The 19,173-nt window shown below is 52.9% G+C and overlaps 1 protein-coding gene across 1 annotated transcript in view; it reads left to right on the plus strand.

Moving 5' to 3' along the window:
• Window positions 1-13,587, plus strand: part of CDCP1 (CUB domain containing protein 1) — a gene marked incomplete at both ends in the record, with an annotated part of 32,002 nt that extends 18,415 nt beyond the window's left edge. The window contains 7 exons of the mRNA XM_081106506.1: window positions 2,924-3,286; window positions 3,745-4,113; window positions 8,403-8,624; window positions 9,842-10,222; window positions 11,744-12,106; window positions 12,475-12,562; window positions 13,155-13,587. Coding sequence (XP_080962632.1) covers window positions 2,924-3,286; window positions 3,745-4,113; window positions 8,403-8,624; window positions 9,842-10,222; window positions 11,744-12,106; window positions 12,475-12,562; window positions 13,155-13,587 — 2,219 coding nt within the window. The remainder of the gene's footprint in view (window positions 1-2,923; window positions 3,287-3,744; window positions 4,114-8,402; window positions 8,625-9,841; window positions 10,223-11,743; window positions 12,107-12,474; window positions 12,563-13,154) is intronic.
• Between the last annotated feature and the right edge of the window lie 5,586 nt (window positions 13,588-19,173).

Below are 19,173 nucleotides of genomic sequence, written 5' to 3' on the forward strand. Positions count from 1 at the left end.
GGCCGGTACAGAGTTGTGGCTGAGAGATGGAGCTTTGTGGCTCCGGGTTCTTGGTATAGAATTAAATCACAATCTCTCAGGTGGCCCAGGCATGTGCATTTTTTAATATATATTTTTTATTGATTTCTGAGAGAAAGGGAGAGGGAGAGAGAGACAGAAACATCAGTGATGAGAGAGAATCATTGGTTGGCTGCCTCCTGCATGCCCCCTACTGGGGATCGAGCCGTCAGTCCTCAGGCCAAGGCTCTATCCACCGAGCCAAACTGGCTAGGGCAGGCGTGTGTTCTTTTAACAAATATTTTTCATTGACTTTTTTTTTGAGAGAGAGAGAGAGAAACATGGATGTGAGAGTGAACCATCTATCGGCTGCCTCTTGGACATCCCCTACTGGGTACCGAGCCTACAACCCGGGCATGTGCCCTGACCAGGAATCGAACTGGCAGTCTCAGTGCCCTAGCCAACACCCAACCAACTGAACCACACCAGCCAGGGCATGTGCGCTTTTTTTTTTAAGTATATCTTCATTGATTTCAGAGAGGAAGGAGGAAGATGAGAGGAAAACATCAATGATGAGAGAGAATCATTGATTGGCTGCCTTCTGCACACCCCACACTGAGGACCGAGCCCGCAACCTGGATTCGAACTGTGACCTCCTGACTCACAGGTTGATGCTCAACCCCTGAGCCATGCCGGCCGGGTGGGCATGTGTATTTTTTAAACTTCCTCCAAGTGCATCTGGGCTGAGAATCGCCCCCTTCACAGGTTCGGTGATCCCACAAGGGCACGGAACCCAGGAGGAGCTGCTCCATGTGGCCCTGGGCACGTTGGAGGTGGAGATGCAAAGCGACAAGGCCAGATGTTAAAGGAAAGAAGTGACTTGACGTAAACAATGAAGTTGCAAGAGCTCCTAAAAATAGGTGCTGTCTTTACTGACAGACAAACTCTAATTTTAGCCACATTCGTCACCTTGTTATCTAACCCTGTTTTGTGGGTTAGGTGGTGCCGTGTGTTGGCAGGGACTCAGGTTGAGCAAACACAGCCCGGGCTTCTGTCCTGGGATTGTGTGTGTACTGTAAGCGGCATGCCCGTCCCCCGGGCTCGGGGCTGAAAAAGGAGAGGTTTGGCCTGGATGACCTCAGAGGTCCAGCTCAGCTCTAAAATTCTCCCATTCTTTCGTTTCGAGTGGGCGGTACTTTCAAATACCCGACTGGAGCAGCAGTGAAGATGCGCAGATCATTAGCCAGAATTGTCCGGCCGGCGTGGCGCAGTGGTTGAGCATCGACCTGTGTATGAACCAGGAGGTTATAGCTGGATTCCCGGTCAGGGCACATGCTGGGATTGGGGGCTCAGTCCCCAGTAGGGAGCGTGCAGGAGACAGCCGATCAATGATTCTCTCTCATCATGGATGTTTCTATCTCTCTCTCCGTCTTCCTTCCTCTCTGAAATCAATAAAAGTATATTTAAAAACATAAAAAATAAAGTGGCCAGAATCCATCTCCCCTTTCACACTCCCCATGCCCAAGACAACAGCCTGCATACTGTTACTTCTCCCACGTGCTTTCCCTATTCCTCCCTTTGTTTTAGAAGCTTAGGAAACAAGGTACATCCTTCATCCATTGTTAGCTTTAAGAAAATCCAACATGGTAATAAAATATGAACATTAAAGCCACGAGGCAGAAAGAAACTGTGCCTGGGGTTCCAGCCATTAAGGAAGGGGCTTGTAAGTTCTGAGTGTACTCAGTGAGTTAATGAGCCAGTTTTAAAAGGCAGAGCTTGACACTGTGCCCAAGGTTGTGAAACGGTGGCGGCTCCAGGGCAGAGGGCCTCCCACCGACTGGATTCCACCGACTTCATGTGAAAACACAAGAGTTAGGAAGTGTCTTGGGTGTGGTTCCCTGGAAACAGCCTGAATGGGAACTTTCGCTTAAGACACTTGTCAAGAGAGTACCCGTGGAAGCACCCTGTGAAGAAGTGAGAAAGAAGGAGTGAGGTAGGGAAGGACTAAGCAAAGATGTTTTTGTTTGAAGTGATATAATTTCTTTTTTAATTTTTTAATATATATTTTTCTTGATTTCAGAGAGGAAGGCAGAGGGAGAGAGAGATAGAAACATCAAGGATGAGAGAGAACCATTGATTGGCTGCCCCCTGCACACCCCACACTGAGGATCAAGCCCGCAACCTGGGCATGTGCCCTGACCAGGAATCGAACCCTGACCTCCCGGTCAACCACTGAGCCATGCTGGCCAGGCAAAGATGTTCTTGTTCTGTTTTAAATGCGTTTTTATTTTTAGACTAGAGGCCCGATGCACAAAATTCATGCAAGGGGCTTGGCCCCTGCCCCGACCACTGTGGCAACGCCTCTGCCTCAGCCCCAGCCACCGCGGCTTCCTCTGGAAGATCATCCAGAAGGATGTCCAGAAGGACATCTGGTCTAATTAGCATATTATGCTTTTATTATAGAGTAGAAGGGCGAGAGAGAGAGAGAGAGACATTGACAAGAGAGAAACATTGATCAGCTGCCTCCTACACAACCCCGAATGGGGATCGACCTCACAACCCAGGCATGTGCCCTGACAGGGAATCGAATCGGTGACCTCTTGGTGCAACTGAGCCACACCGGCTGGGCAAGAATGTAGCTTTAGCTAAAGTGTAGCCTCAGGCTGATGCCGGCAAAGGAGCGGCTTCACCAGGTTGAGGTCAGGCATTTTCACTCTTGCGATGAGCTGAGCGGTGGTTGGCTATGGGCTGCTGCTCCCTGCTGGGGTAGGCAGCAAAACCCTCAGGTATCTCTGGGCATCAACACTATATAACCTGGAGATGGGTGTGTCCACCTCGGGGTACTCCCAGAGGGTCTACTAAAGAGATGAGGAGCAGGGAGAGGCCTGGCAGCATTTATGACAAGATTGTTTTGTGACTGTTTCAGACTGCACATCACACCCATGTCCTTTTGGGGAGTTCGAGCTGCAGCCCGTAATATCGCTGTTGCCCCACCTCAACCGAACTTTCATCTGGGACATCCAAGCTGGCAAGAGCACCAGTCTGGAGCTGGTGTTCTCCAGGCCTCGCCTCAGGCAGATCGGGCGCGGGGAGAGCTGCCCAGACGGAGTCACTTACAACATCAACGGCCACATCGGTGCCACCGAGGTCCGGATTGGAACCTTCTGCAGCACCGGCACCGTGTCCCGGATCAAGATGCAGGAGAGCGTCAAGATAACCTTACACCTGCCGTGGTTCGACAAGAGAAGCCACTCCGGCTTCAGCATGTCGAGCCAGTCATCCATAAAACGTGAGCTCGCCGTGCCCTCCTGCTATTTGCTGAGGTTGAAACAAAGGCCATAAACACTCCAAACTCATTGCCCCCTAGTGATTTCTCTACATTTTCCTGTTGTCTGTGCTCTCGAGGTTATTTATGCTGATTCTCTCTGCAAGTGGAAATCCTTTATGATGGTGAGCTGCTGTCCATCTCTTTCCAAGTCCACATTCGGTCATCCCCCATTGGTAGCTTGAAATCAGCTACGGTGGGAAATTTACACCAAGGAAATGGGCAGGCCCTACATATCAGAACGCCCTCCCCCTCCCCCGCCGAGTCAGTTGTTAAACATAGACTTGCACACCACTGATGTCTCCTCCTCATACCGTATCCCGACCCACGGCTCAGGACCTGAGAACCTCCTTCCCCTGCCCTAAGCTGGGGACAGTCAGGGCAGGATCTCATCGCCTTGTTTCGGTTTCCCCTCCCAATAGGACTGTGCTTCATCGAATCTGTATTTGAGGGTGAAGGCTCAGCAACCCTGATGTCTGCCAACTACCCGTTTAGCTTCCCCGAGGACGAGCTCATGACGTGGCAGTTTGTCATCCCTGCGCACCTGCGGGCCAGCGTCTCCTTCCTCCAGTTCAACAACTCCAACTGCGCGAAGAAGGAGGAGCGGGTGGAGTACTACATCCCGGGCTCCACCACCAACCCCGAGGTGTTCAGGCTGGCGGACAAGCAGCCTGGGAACATGGCTGGGAACTTCAACCTCTCTCTGCAAGGATGTGACCAAGATGCCCAAAATCCGGGGATCCTCCGACTGAAGTTTCAAGTTTTGGTCCAGTGTCCACACAATGAGAGCAGTGAGTGAGCCCACCTTCCTTTCCCCTCCTCCTCCAACACCTTCCCTTCCTGTTTCTCAGCTGTGGCTTCTGGACCTTTGGACCCTGGAAGAGTTGCAGGAAGCATGTTGCTAGGCAGCGAGGCAGGCTTATTGGTGAAGGCATGGCATGCCCAGCCATGGAAACAGTAAGATTCCAAAACGCAAACTTACATTCAGGGTGCCAGGTTATTTCTGTTGTTGTTATTGCTTTGTTAATCCTTACTCAATATTTTTTCTATTGCTTTGTTTTTAGAGAGAGTGGGAGGGAGGGAGGGAGGGGCCAGGGAGGAGAGAGAGAGACAGAGAGAGAAACATTGATGTGAGAGACAAATTGAATGGTTGCCTCCCACATGCACCCCAACCAGGGCTGGGAATCAAACCCCAGACCCCTCGGTATACGGGCCAATGCTCTCTAACCAGTGAGCACACCAGCCAGGGCTGTGGAGTTGGGTTTTTATTTGTTTGTTTGTTTGTTTTGTGTGTTTTTTTTAAAAAATATATTCCAATAATTTTTTACAGAGAGGAAGGGAGTGGGATAGAGAGTTAGAAACATCAATGAGAGAGAAACACCGATCAGCTGCCTCCTGCACACTCCCCATTGGGATTGTGCCCGCAACCAAGGGACATGCCCTTGACCGGAATCGAACCTGGGACCCTTGAGTCCACAGGCCAACGCTCTATCCACTGAGCCAAACCGGTAAGGGCAGAGTTGTTTTTAATTAAGGCATTGGAAGGTTACCCTCTAGACAGCATGTCTTGACCCTACACTGGAAGTCTCGATGTCCCCACACCGGCAGCAATGATAATGATCGCTAACACCGTTGAGCTCTCTACACTGCATTAAGCACGCCGCTTATATGTCCCAGCTAATCCTTATGACGACCCAGTAGGGGCGGCAGGAATTATCTTCACCTACTGATGAGGAACCAGAAGGTTCAGACAGGTTGTGGAATGAGGCTCACATCACCCAGCTGGCCAGGAGCCGAGCGAGCTCAGCACCCAGAGCCCGTGCTGTGAGCCACACTGAGCCCCAGGTGGGTGGGTGAGCATGAGGTTATGCTTCATCCCACACACAATTACTCAGACGCCTCGAAACTAAAGAAGGGAAGTCGGGGCCAGGACGAGGGTGAGGTGAAGTGCTCAGGATGCAACGTTTAAGGAGGCGCCCACTCCGAGGGGCTCCCTGTGATAGAGGCGTAAGTACAGGTCAGCCCCCGAGAGCGAGTGCCTCCTTAGATGGTGCATCCTGAGCCCTGGGCCCCTCGCCTGCCGCGCCTGAGTCCTGGTCCCAAGGGCTGTGGTGTGGATTTTGAGATAACGTACAAGAGGAGGCCAGCGTGGATGGGGCTCATCTGTGAACTAGAATCTGGGAAGGAGTGAGTTGTGGCAGGTGTGCTGAGGATGGGTTATGTCCAGAGGGCTGACTCTCAGCTTGTTTTTCTGACTTATTTCTGGGAAGTAGGCAGAGCCAGGCAGAAAAATTGAGTGGGAGTGGGGAGTGGCATGCTGTTTCTGTTTGTGGGAGACACACATCAATTGGTTGCCTCCCCAACTGGGCTAGGGAATCCAGCCTACAACCCAGGTGCGTGTCCTTGGACAGAATCGAAACCACGACCCTTCAGTCCGTGGGCCGACACTCTAACCACTGAGCAAACTGGCTAGGGCGCTGTTTGTGTTTATAGGGCCGATAAACATCTGAAAAGTAACCCTGTAGGGTGCACTCAAGAGGCTGCCTTAGGAATGCCCCCTTGGCACCCACTTGGGCCTGACTTTGCCCATATCTTGACCCAAGATTCCTTCTAATTCACAATAATTATGTAGAAGACGTAACTTTATGTACTTGAGTGAGAGTGTGTGTGTGTGTGTGTGTGTGTGTGTGTGTGTGTCCATTGACACACTTTGGAGTTCCACTGTCGCATTTAATGCTGGAACAGCCACGAAAGGATTTGGAATGGAGTGGGTTTGAGTTTCAGAAGACGGACAGATTTGTTTATCATCTTAGGGCGAAGAGCTGCTGATTGATACTGTTTCCTGCAAAATCAGCTGGGCTGACTTCTAAAACTAACCAAACGGTAAACAGGCTACAACCAGCATAAAGAGTGATGAGCTGCAGTGTGGCGGTGTTTCGCCTTAAAGTGGGGTTTCCATTTTTCTAGAGAAGTGCGTGACCTTGACCAGCAGGAATATCTTTGGGGATAAGAGTGTGTGACCTTGACCAGCAGGAATATTTTTGGGGATAAGATTAGGCTGGGCTGGACTCAGGAAGATCTCCGGTTTCTAGATGGCGCCGTCTGGGTCCTTTTCATCCTGATGTGGGCCCTACATTTCAGGAGGTTGGCCGTGGCAGCCAGTCCTGGGCACCCACACGTGTGTCTGATCCCTTCTTAATATGTGTGAGCAGCTGCTTGCAGGCAGCATAGCCCAGGGGTTAAGACTGCCGCCCCCAAATCTGGCCTGTGTGGATTTGAACCTGGTTCCCCTACTTAATGTGTGACCATGGATGGGCAAGCGTCTCTTTTTTAAAGATATTATTTTATTCCTTTCAGAGAGGAAGGGAAAGAGAGAGAGAGAAAGAGGGGAGGGGGGAGAGAGAGAGAGAGAGAGAGAGAGAAATATCAGTGATGAGAGAGAATCATTGATCAGCTAGCTACCTCTTGCAGGTCCCACACTGGGGATCGAGCCTGAAACCTGGGCATGTGCCCTGACCTGGAATTGAACCGTGACCTCCTGGCTCATAGGTCAATGCTCAACCACTGAGCCACGCCAGCTGGGCAAGTCTCTTAACCTCCACGTGACTCGATTTCTCATTTTGAAATGCAGCTCAGAGGCCCGCAGGGGTGGTGAGGATGAAGGGAGGCAGCACAGCGCATCTTCAGCTCGTGCTCAGGGAGCCTGGATTGGTCCTGGCAGAGCTGGCACGTCCTGGGGCCTCAGGCTTGCTCCCCTGGGGCCGTTTTCATTTTAAAGAAAGAAATTTCTATAGATGCCACAGGAATGATGAGGGGCCTTCATGAAATTTCAGTCAGTAACCCAACCCCCTCAGTGGTTCCCGGAGTCCATAAATATCCAGTAGTGAGATGCTGTCTGTTTTTGTGTGGGGCTGTCTTTTAAGCTGCAGGCTCGGATGTTTGTTTGCATGCGGGAAACACCCACAGTGTTGTAGAAAGAGGATGAGAGTCTTCTGTGGTGGGAAACCAGGTTCAGATCACAGGTCTGACTCTATGACCTGAGACACCCTGAGCCGGTCGTTTCAGCCTCTCCGGCGCTTCCCCGTTCAGCTGTCAATTGACAGCCACACCTCCCCGCCCTCCCTTTTGTGGGGGTGGGACAAGGCCACTTGTCAAAATACACAGAAGACACAGTCACAATACATCTTGTCTTTCCTTAGATTGGTGAGTGTTAAAAGGTGACGTTTCCATTTAAAATGCCCCATCTCTGCACATTTCCATCCCGCTCTGCCTGCTGACGCCTCGCATGAGGACATTCCTTAGGCAGCAAGGCCATGGGCTGTGTCTGCCCCGCCCCTCCAGTTATCTTGAGATCCAACCAGAGTCATTGTGGAGAGAGGACATGTTAAGTGACTAACGCATGGAATGCATCTGCAAATGAGAATGCGGAAAGCAGTGCATTACTGACACTCCCGCCATGGAAGGCCTGTCTTGCCCCAGAATCAGGATGCTGTTTTCTCAACAAACTGCACTGTTTCAGCTCAACTGCCAGGAGTCTCCTTTCTGCCCACCTGATTATTATATAGTAATGTTCGAAGGAGATGTCACTGTCACACCACTGTACCGTTTCCCACCCACCACCCACAGGCATGGCTAAACTAACAAAGGCTGGGGCACCCACCGAGGGTCAGAGTGCTGTCGGGAGTGCCAAACGTTGCAGCCACCTAGAACCATCTGGTTGTCTCTTACAGAGTTAAACCTGTGCCTTCCTATTCTGACCCAGACATTTCGCTCCTCAATGTTTACCCAAGAAGTGGCACGGTACATCCACTCACAGTCGTGCAAAGGCACAGGCCCAGCACGCTTAGAAAAATCAAAAACGGGAAACGGCCTACATCTCCAGCAATAGGAGGATGGGTGAAGGAATGTGGTAGAAATGCGGTCCATGCTTTTTCTTTTTAAATTTCTTTCCGACTTACTGTGTTGCTGCCTGAATAATAAAAAGCGTTTCCCGCATTCCCCGGGCATGAGAGGTTTTGTGTGAATCTTTGCCCGTTTCACGGGGCGGCCGCTGACGCCCGTCTTGTGTGTGTGCTTCCAGACATAACCTACGAGGTTGACCTGAGTAAGGAGCAAGCCATGTCGGTCACCATCGAGCCGAGGCCCGTGAAGCTGAGCCGCCGCTTTGTCCCCGGCTGCTTTGTGTGCCTGGAGTCCCGGACCTGCAGCACCAACCTCACCCTGGCCCATGGCTCCAAGCACCGGATCTCCTTCCTCTGCGACGACCTGACGCGCCTGTGGATGAACGTCGAGAAAACCATAAGTACGCCCATGGTCGGGGCGCTCCCCCCTCCTCCAGGGCCGCGGGCATCTCTCTGCATCCTGCCCTGTCTTCTTGGCGGGGCCCACGGGGCAGGGTGTAAATAGTATGACCAGAAATGTCCCCCACGGTGCCGGGCGAGCAAGGGCCACCAGGAAGAGAACCAGGAGGTGGAGACCTGCCTCCCCTGGGAGCAGCCGCCTCCGCTGGAACGTGCACCCTTCAGAAGGGCCGGGTGTGACCCCTGTCCATGCTCACGTCTCCTCAGACTCCCCCTGTGGAACCCCCTCCTCCTAGTCGTGGCCTTCCCCATCCTCTCCCCCTGTGCGCCCCCTGTTCCACGCTCACTGCTGCCCGCTTGCGGTCTCCCACATGAGACTCCAAGTCTTGAGTCTTGGTTTGTCTCTTTTTTGTTGTTGTTATTAATCGTCCCCTGAGGATATTTCTTTCCATGGACTTTTAGAGAGAGTGGAAGGAAAGGGTAGAGACAGAGAGAAGCATCTATGTGAGAGAGAAACACGTCTACTGGCTGCCTCCCACACGTCCCCCACAACTGGGGATGGGGATCGAGCCTGCAACTGGGCCGGAATCGAACCTGTGACCCTTCAGACGCTCTTTCCTCTGAGCCGAACCAGCTAGGGCTATTGCATTTTATCCCTTTAGCCCCTAGCAGGGCTGGCCATGTGCTAGTCACATAGTAAATGTGTGATGAAGGTGGGGCAGCCAGATCCACAGTCACCTCCCTGTGGGGCCCCTGTGATCTCTGGCGTGGATGCTCGCAGAGTCTCTGCGGGTGCAGGAGCCAGGGCCACCCCATAGGAAGTGTCAGAGCTGGGATGCCAGCTGAGACCCCCAGCTCCACGCCCTGCTGTCACCACTGCACAGAACTGCCTCCCGTAGACGGGGACACTGGGCAACAGGCCTGGGTGGGGAGACCTGTGCCCTGCCCACCTGGCACTTAGCACCTGAGACACAGAGGTGACAGCCTGACAAACAAGAAGAGGAAGTTCAACCCTAAAAACTCCCCAGAAAGTTGGTCTTCCAGGTTAGGAAGAGTGTGAGAGAGCAGGACGGGGAGCTAGAAAGGGAGCCGGAGTCGGGGACAGCGCGGGAGGAAGGACCAAAGGGAAAAGCCAGGAAGCCTGGGGCCGACTTGAGAGCTGGGAGGATGCTCTTCCTGTCTCCTCCCGGCCTGGGTACCACGAGTCCCTCTTTTCCAGGCTGCACGAACCACCAATACTGCCACAGGAGGTCCTACTCCCTCCAGGTGCCCAGGGACATCCTCCAGCTGCCCGTGCAGCTGCACGACTTCTCCTGGAAGCTGCTGGTGCCCAAGGACAGGCTGAGCCTGGCACTGGTGCCGGCCCAGAAGCTGCAGCAGCACACGCAGGAGCGGTTCTGCAACAGCAGCTTCAGCTACCTGGTGGCCGGCACTGGCCTGGGCCAGGACGTCTACTTCGGCTCCTTCTGCGCCGGAGGCTCCATCGAGCAGATCCAGGTGAAGCAGAACGTCTTGGTGACCCTGCGCACCTTCGCCCCCAGCTTCCAGCAGGACCTCTCCAGGCAGGCCCTGACCGTGACCTTCATACCCTACTTCAAAGGTAAGGGCGTCTTTCACCTTCCGTCTTCAGGCCTTTCCCATCGGGCATTCCTCTATTTTGCTTTTGTGATCGTCTTACTCCAGTTGTCAAGTTGAAGAGGACAGATAGCTGAGGGGGCTGGACCTCACACCAGACATTTGCGTCCCGATCCTGACTCCACCGTTAACCTGGAGTGGAAAATTCCAAGGCCCTGTGACAGGGGAGGTGATGGCTGATGGCAGCAAAACATATAATCAGATTCGAGTCTTTCTTGGAAGCAGCCAGAGCATAAGTTAGAACTAACCACATAGTCCCAAGTCCTGGATGTTTAAGGTGGTAACCTAAAAACCCGTATGCGGGCATTTTTATGATTCTGATTTGAGAATTCGAAATGCAGCATGGAGAGCGCCGGAAAGGAATGCTGGGAGAGAGAAGGATCTAGAACTCCAGGGTCCCGTTTTCCTGGGAGAGGACGGTGAGCTTCTGTGTCCCAGGCAGGAAATGAGGTCTCAGTCGGTCATGAGGGTGACTCTACAACTCTGCATGGCTGATTTTAAAAGTCACAGTCGCCATCACAAATTGCCCAACGTGAGAGGCAATTGGAATATTGACCAAGGGCTTTCCCTGAGGTTTGCTTGACACTTTTGTTCTCAGGCATGAGTGTGAGGAAGAAGAACCTGTGGCCCTAAGATTAAGGTCCATCTAGGTTGCCGGAGCTCTTTAAGATCATCAGAGAAATTCCTCCTGGGGAGTTTGTGAAAGTAACACACTCATCGGGGTGGGGTTATCTCCCCGGGGGTCAGGAGTAGATGAGTTGACGTGTCAGAGGCACTGTCTGCTTTGCAATTCCAGAAATCTTCTGAGGACCTGATGGGCCTTTTGTTCGTTCGTTTGTTTTGTTATTGATTTTTAGAGGGAGTGGAAGGGAGAGAGAAACATTGATGTGAGAGAGAAACAGCGACTGGTTGCCTCCCGCACAAGCCCCAATTGGGGATCGAACCCGCAACCTAGGCACGTGCCCCGACAGGGAATGGAACCCACAGCCTTTTTGGTATACGGGACAGAGCTCCAACCAACTGAGCCATCCATCCTGGGCCAGGACTTGAGGTTTTAATCTCAGAAACAGAAATAGGTATATACCCTCCCACCGTGGGGCACAGGTGAATGTTAGCGATGCTGAGGGCATTCCTGAAAGGAAGCCGAGATAACCACCAGTTTGGCAAACTGGCCTGTTCTTTGCTTTTTGATTTGACTGAGACTCTCATCTTGTGCTGACCCAGACAGTAGCCACGGGTCACCTGTGGCAACTTAAATGTAAATTCATAGTAAAGAAAGTTTGAAATGCGGTTCCTCGGTCACACCGGGCACGTGTCAGGTCTTCAGCAAACACGTGTGGCCGTGGCTACTCCCGTGGACGGTGCAGATGAGAACAGAAAGCTGTCGGACAGCTCTGGTCACGACACTCCACCATCTTCTCCGCCGCCGCGACTTCTCTCCCTTCCGATGGAAACGTCTGTGTTCCTTCTCTTCCCTCTCCTGCAGAGGAAGGTATTTTCACGGTGACCCCGGATATGAAAAGCAAGGTCTACCTGATGACCCCTAACTGGGAGCGGGGCCTGCCGTCCCTGGCCTCGGTGTCCTGGAACATCAGCGTGCCCAGCGACCAGGTGGCCTACCTGACCTTCCTGAAGGAGCGGACCGGCCTGGTGTGCCAGACGGGGCGCGCGTTCATGATCATCCAGGAGCAGCGGACCAAGGCCGAGCAGATCTTCAGCCTGGAGGAGGTGCTCCCCAAGTCCAGCTCCCACCATCACAACTTCTGGGTCAACATCTCCAACTGCAGCCCTGTGAGTGGCAAGAAGCTGGACCTGCTCTTCCAGGTGTCGCTTACCTGGAGAACGCTAGGTAAGGGCCTTCGGGGTTTTTCAGGGATGGTAATGGTGTAAATTGGTAGCTGAGGGGGAAGGAGCAAGCCTGGGAGGTGAGTCAGAAAACATAGCTTTGAGTCCTGGCTGTCTGTGTATCCGTCAGCTATTGTGTCAGTAATGCTGCGTAACAAAACACCCCAGGACTCAGTGGCTTAAAAACAGCCATTATTATTGCTCAGATGGTGGCTGGGCAGTTCTGATCTGAGCTGGACGTATGCATCTGTGGGCAGCATGTGGGTACAGGGGGCGAAGGAATGGGTGGCGGTCATCTTTGAAGGCTATGTACTCAAGTCCATCACAGACCTAACCCCACATGTCTCCCCTTCTCTATGTCTCTGCTCACAGACATGACTGTCATCCTCATTGCCGTGTTGGGAGGCGGCGCCTTGCTACTGTTTGCCCTGGGACTCATCATTTGCCTTGTGAAAAAGAAGTAGGTGGAATTTCTCTGTCTTCAGCTGATCTGATGGCCCCTTAGATCACAGTGACCTCTCACTAATTATGGAGCTTTTTGCTTGCTTCCCATTTCCCTCCCAAAGATCAATGTTAAATCATATTGCCAGATATGAAGTATACTTAGAGGGGAAGAATATCCCATACCTAGCGGGGCGGGGGGCGGGGGGGGGGGGGAACGCACAGGACAAAAAGCCAAAATACAGGTGTGGTGACATAATGAGCCTGCAGTTTTTATGCAGCCACCTCAGCACAAGTCCCCTGGACCCATTAGACTGTGAGATTGCGGGGGTGATCTCGGCGGGGTAATGGCCACATGGGCCCCGCCAGCCCAGCCCTGCAAACTCCCTCCCTCCATCACCTGAGCTAGAGACAGAAGCCGGTCCTTTTAAATATTCACTGAGAACAGTAGTTTTGGGTTCAAAGACTAAGCGATTTGTGGGATGTGGGGGAGACACAGTCTCTTCTCCCGCAGCCCAGGGGGTGCAGGGATCTGAGTTCCAGCAGGGAAGGGCAATGGTGCACATCTAAGACCGTTGTCTTCCTGACTTCCATCTTGCTGCCTCTCTCAGTAGGAAAAAGAAGATGAACAAGGGCCCAGCCATAGGTATCTACAATGGCAACATCAATACCCAGATACCGATGCAGCCCAAAAAGTTTCCGAACGGACAAAAGGACCATGATGCCCACGTGTACGCCGTCATCGATGACACCATGGTGTACGGGCATCTGCTGCAGGATTCCAACGGGTCCTTCGTCCAGCCCGAGGTGGACACCTACCGGCCCTTCCAGGGCCCCACAGAGGACTGCCCTCCCTCCTTCCTCCTCCCATATTCCAAGGTCCCAACTATAAAGTTGACCACAAAGGAGTCATCCCCTGACTTCAATCCTGAGTCTGACAGTGAACCGTACACCTTCTCCCATCCCAGCAAGCAGAACGGAAGTGACGGGAACACAGACATTCCCTTGCTGGATGCCCACGAGCCAGCGGAGACTGGGGAATAACTTGGACCCATCCCAAAGACTTTGCATAAAGCTGGGTGCTCACGAGAAATCCCAAAGAGGAATTGTATGGAAGGAACAGCCGCAGGTTTTCCTGGACACCACCAACTTCTGATTTCCAAGTGGACTCATTCCGACGATGAAGACGTTGAAAATGATGAATTCTGGTCTGGATACAGTCATCATGGCTCATGTCCTTCTAAACTCAGGTTGCGTTAGAAACCAGCCCGTAATGAGAGAGAAGCGTGAGCCACCCTGGGACAGGGTTGCAACAAGCCCCGGATTGGGGTTTGGACCTCTTTGTGAGGCGTGGAGGGGAGAGGGGGGGCATTCTTCTGCCTACACACCATCCTGACACTGCAGGAGAGACTACAAAACAATTCAGCCCACAAGTGTGCTTTGTTTAGCCAACAGAATCTTTTTTTCGGAATTGATTATTAACATTTAAAAAATGATAAAATGTTTACATAACAATCCAGATCCTTCGATCTGGCTGAGCTGGGCCTCACATTCTCACTCGGGAATAGCCACGTTGAGAAACAGCTCCACTCTAGCTGGGGCATCTGGTCTACCAGCTCACCACAGCTCCCCCACTCCCTGTCACCCCCCACACTGAGGCTCATTGTCTGTTTCTATTGATCAGCTTCTCCCCACAGTTGCTTCTCTCATAATGAAAGGAAACATTTGGGACCTGTATCTCGTATCAAATGAGAAGACGGGCCTCGAGGCTGGCGTGTGTTTCAGGAAAGTTTTCTTACTCACAGGCCACACCCCTCATTTACTGTCATTGCCAGCCCGGCTCCTGTGGGTGCCTGCCTTTGCAGGCCCCTGCCCACAGCTGGGAGGACACAGTGTGCTACGGCTTGTTAGCACAGCCCCAGGTTCAATACCCTGGGGGGCAAAACCTCCTTTGAAAAAGTGAGTACACTTCCTCGAGTTCAGGGAATTCACCTTGGACTTGTCCAAGCGGCAGCTGGACTTGTTCATGTGCTACTTTGCCTCCATGAAAAGGAGTTTTGTAATCTCCCTAGTGGTGTGCATTCTAAGGCCTCTTGAACTCTTTCCAAAAGGAAGAGTTTGGTGTGTTTGTGTGTGTGTTTCATTGTGCCCTCAGCGCTACTCGGCCTATGGCACCTTTCTCTTCTGAAAGGCTGGCTCCTGCGCAGTCCCCCGTCCCCCAAGTCCTCCCTCGCAACCCCCCGGCCTGGGCCTCCCAACCTGAGATGCTGACAATCCCTGTCATGAAAGGCCGGAGCAAAGCTGTGGCTTCCTTCCCTCCACTGAAATCGCATCGTTGTTTAAAATCACCAGTGGAGCCCTGGCCCTCCATTCCCTACCTCCCCTTCCCTCCTGGTTTGCTGGGTTGGTGCTCTGCCTTCTGCCCCAAAGTGTGGCTGGCCATCTTTGGTGTGGCTGTCATCACACACATCCCCTTGAATGACAAGGGGCCCCCTTGGCCATTTCCTTCTAACAGAGCGCCACACTGCAGGCCGACTCGCTGTCTCCCGAGACATTGGGTGGATCTCACGTGTTCTGAAGATACGCCTCCTGGAAGGGGCCCACCCAATGCTTAACTGGGAATAATTTATTTGTTATAGATACTTTTTAAGTAGCATTGTATTTCCTACACTTTTTTAAATAAACAAATGAACAATAACAACAAAAGGGCATCAGGTTGTTTAAATGCGTTGGCTGTTTGTCCCTGGTTCCCTGGGGCAGGCTCACATGGGCTCGGCAGATGCCACTACAGGAAGCTGGGCTGTGGCTGCCTGTGGATCACTCAGAGGCCAGAGCTTGTCCTGTCCTGTTCTTGCTGAAGCCACGGTGAGCAGCTCTGTGTGGCCACTCCCCAAACCTGACCCCCATAGAGGCCTGGGGGCACCCTCGGTGCTAACGGCACTTGAGCTGTAAGCCCAGTGCAGGTCACCAGCCACCAGAGCAGAAGTAAAGGGAGGGTGGTGGGAGAGGGGAGCTCCAGGCGGGCCCCCACCACCCACCAGGCCCTGGGAGAGGAGGATGGATGTTGCTGTATGACCACCCCAAACCTCAGCTCATGAATGTGATGTGAGTTAAGGTTCCCTCATCCTTGGGCCGCGTTAAGGGGATTCACAGCGGGGTGGCTGGCTTCTAAGGGCGAGTGTTCCCAGCTTTAGGGAGTCGGAGCTGCCGGTATTTAGTCTTTGAGGGTCTTTAGTCTGTGGGCGCATCAGTCGGCCCGCCCAGACTTCATGGGAGGAAGCAAAGCCGCCACATCCCGGTGGGAGAGGGGTGAAAGAATTTGCAGCTCAGCTGCCTTTCTTTAAAATTAATTTTTAAGTATTTTTATTGATTTCAGAGAGAGAGAGAAACATCAATGATGAGAGAATCATTGATCGGCTGCCTCCTGCACGCCCCACACTGGGGGGTCGAGCCCACAACGCGGACATGTGCCCTGACCGGGAATCGAACCATGACCTCCTGGTTCATAGGTCGACCCTCAACCACTGAGCCACGGCGCTGGGCTGCAGCCGCCTTTAATATACTACAGCGGGGCTGGGAAGATCAGAGCCCGGTGTCTAAGGCCTCGGACAGCACTGACCATGTTCGCCTCTGGGCCACATCCCCCCTTACTGCCCCTTGTCCCGGATCCTGTACTTGATCCCAAGCTTCAGTCTTCTGGCCGCACATTTTCACTGCCTGGAGGGTTTCCCACTCACATCCCCCAGGTACCCCCACCTGTGCCACCTCTGGGCTTTGTGGAGGCAGCTCCTCCCCAGGTCAGGAATGTGCGCTGCCCAGCCCTCCCCCCAGCCCCTCTGGCCTTCAGACCATGCCTCTGAGGGACTCCTGCCCCCAAGAAGAGGGGGGTCATACTTTACACCTGTGTGGTTTCCTCTCTGTCCAAAGTGCCCTCAGCCAAGCAAACAGCTCCCCGCCCCAGGGCCAGCTGCTCTCTGTTTGGGGGTCCCCGGCTGCTTTGGGGCTTCAGAGGTGTGAGCCTCCACCTCAGCCCCGCTGGCCCCCTTCTTGCCTCTGGCTGATTCCGTGAGTTACAAGGTGGAGCCCCGACAGCCTCTTCCCCAGCCTGGGAGGAAAGTGTTGACCGAAACAGAGTAATAAGGAACAAAGTGCATTTATTGGAGTCAAGGTTTGCGCTCTGAAGAGAACAAAAAGATTCTATAAAGGCAAACCCCACAAGCTCCTGCCTTTCCCTTCCCCCTCATCTTTCCCCACAGTCGGCATCTCCTAAACTCTGAGGGTCCCAGGAGACTTGCAACCAGGGAGCAATGGGCTGCTGCAGCTCGTCCCAGGCTAAACCCATGAACCTGACCCCAAGGCCCCTTTTCTCTGGCTTCCCATGAGCCAAGGCAGCCTCATCTCGCTCCCGTGGCTGCTTCCATCCTAAGTCCTTCCTTGCTTCACCGTCCCCAGCTTTCATAAACTGAACTCTCGAAGTCACCTGGATTCGAGTTGTGAGCTCTCTCCTGTACAAGGTCAGGAACCCACACACCACCTGCCGGCCATAAGCAGGCCTGATCCACACCCACCGGTCCCCTTGCCAGTAACAAAGGGACCGGACTGTGCTCAGACCCTAATCCTAGGGACTGGGGTGGTCAGGGGTTCCGGCTGCTCCCTGGAGCTCAGGGAGAAACGCCTGCCAGTGGGAAGGGCTACTCAGAAAATCATTTTATGGTTGTTTTGTAATTTGAGGAGGAAATATATTTTTAGCCGTAATCCATGTCTACAGCCCCTTGGGGGTGAGTGGAGGAGCCACTCGGCCTGGGACTTGGACTCAGCGGGGACTTTGGACCTGAGCTGGCTCCCTGGGTCTCAGGAGACCAGCAGGGGCCAATTCTATTCCCAATCCTTTCTTTTCACACGGCACTAATTGCTTGGCTGCCAGCCACCTGCAGGGTAGCCTGTTGGGAGCTGGTTTGCAGGCTGAGCAGGAGGCAGAGGCGGAATCCTTTGCTATTTCTGGGTTAAGTCTCTTTCCCCACCTTCCACCTCAGGACAGCCCTTCAACCCTCTACCAGCACTGCTCCCCCACCCACACCCCTGGGGGCTGCAGCCCCCAAGGCCAGCCTGCAGGCTAATTGTCATGAGTCTTTGATCCTAATAATTGTCACCTAATATACCTTCTCTTTATTTTATTTTTTTAAATATATTTTTGTTGATTTCAGAGAGGAAGGGAGAGGGAGAGATAGAAACATCAATAATGAGAATCATTGATCGGCTGCCTCCTGCATGCCCCACACTGGGGATCAAGCCCGCAACCTGGGCATGTGCTCTGACCTGGAATTGAACCGTGACCTCCTGGTTCATAGGTCGACCCTCAACCACTGAGCCACACCCGCCGGGTTATACCTTTTCTTTTTTTTTTTTTTTTTTTAAATATATTTTATTGATTTTTTACAGAGAGGAAGGGAGAGAGATAGAGAGTTAGAAACATCGATGAGAGAGAAACATCGATCAGCTACCTCTTGCACATCTCCTACTGGGGATGTGCCCGCAACCCAGGTACATGCCCTTGACCGGAATCGAACCTGGGACCCTTCAGTCCGCAGGCCGACGCTCTATCCACTGAGCCAAACCGGTTTCGGCTATACCTTTTCTTTTGAGTTGCAAGACAAGTATCTCAGTTGGTCCCACAGGCAGCATTGTGCCTGGCACGTACCAACTCAACAAATTCTAAATTGATTTAGTCCTTATAACCCCCCCCCACCCCGCCCCCCCTGAGAATAGTACAGCAGGATTTATCTTCCTTCTTTTCATTTAAATCAAGAAACACAAAATGTGTGACTTCTGCCTAAGGCCCTGCAGCAAGAACCTGGCAGGCGGATGGGGCCAACTCCAGCCTCCTGCTTCCCAAAGGGAGTTGATGAGACGTTGCAGTGGCTGCGGATCTTTCACTCGGTATTTCGTGCTCCCGATGGCACAGGCCCCCAGAGCTTTAGGGCAGCCTTCGCTGGGACCTTTGTGTAGTGATTACTATGACTCAGGATCAGGCCTGTTCCCCCTCTTTTGCTTAGAAGCTTCTCCTATAAGGAAAACCACCAATGAGTCAAAAAACTCAACCTAAAGTTGCCAAAGGAGAATGAATCAGTCTTTTGATTCTGAGAGCCCCAGTTTCCCGGGAAGCTGAGCCCTCTTAGCAATGGGTCTTTTCTTTTCAGAAAGACACTCATTGGGACCCACAAAAGGGAGGCCGCCCCTGTGGCCCGGCCCTCATCATAAATCTAAACCTAAGTCAGCCTGCACTTACGGGAAACGCCTCATTGTTGAGGAAACCTAGCATACCCCCATCATAATCCTCCAACTCAGCGTTAGCTCACCTTACCCCAGAGAACAGGGCCTGCTCGCCCTCTAAGGAAATCCCCACCTCCTAGCCAACATGCCCTGTTTCCACGGGCCTCTCCAACACTCCGTGTGGCGAGCCGGCACGGCCATGGCATACTCAGCCCCAGGGCGCCTTATGGGCCATGCCAGCTCAGCCTGGTTCAGTGACCCTGAGTGGGGGCCGTGAAGGATTGAGGAAAGACAGACAAGAGAATGAAAGCCAGGTCTCGGTGGGACACTGCTTCTCTGATGGAGAGACAGCGCCCGCAA

Source organism: Myotis nattereri (assembly GCF_964212035.1).
Source record: "Myotis nattereri genome assembly, chromosome: 14".
NCBI classification, from domain to species: domain Eukaryota; kingdom Metazoa; phylum Chordata; class Mammalia; order Chiroptera; family Vespertilionidae; genus Myotis; species Myotis nattereri.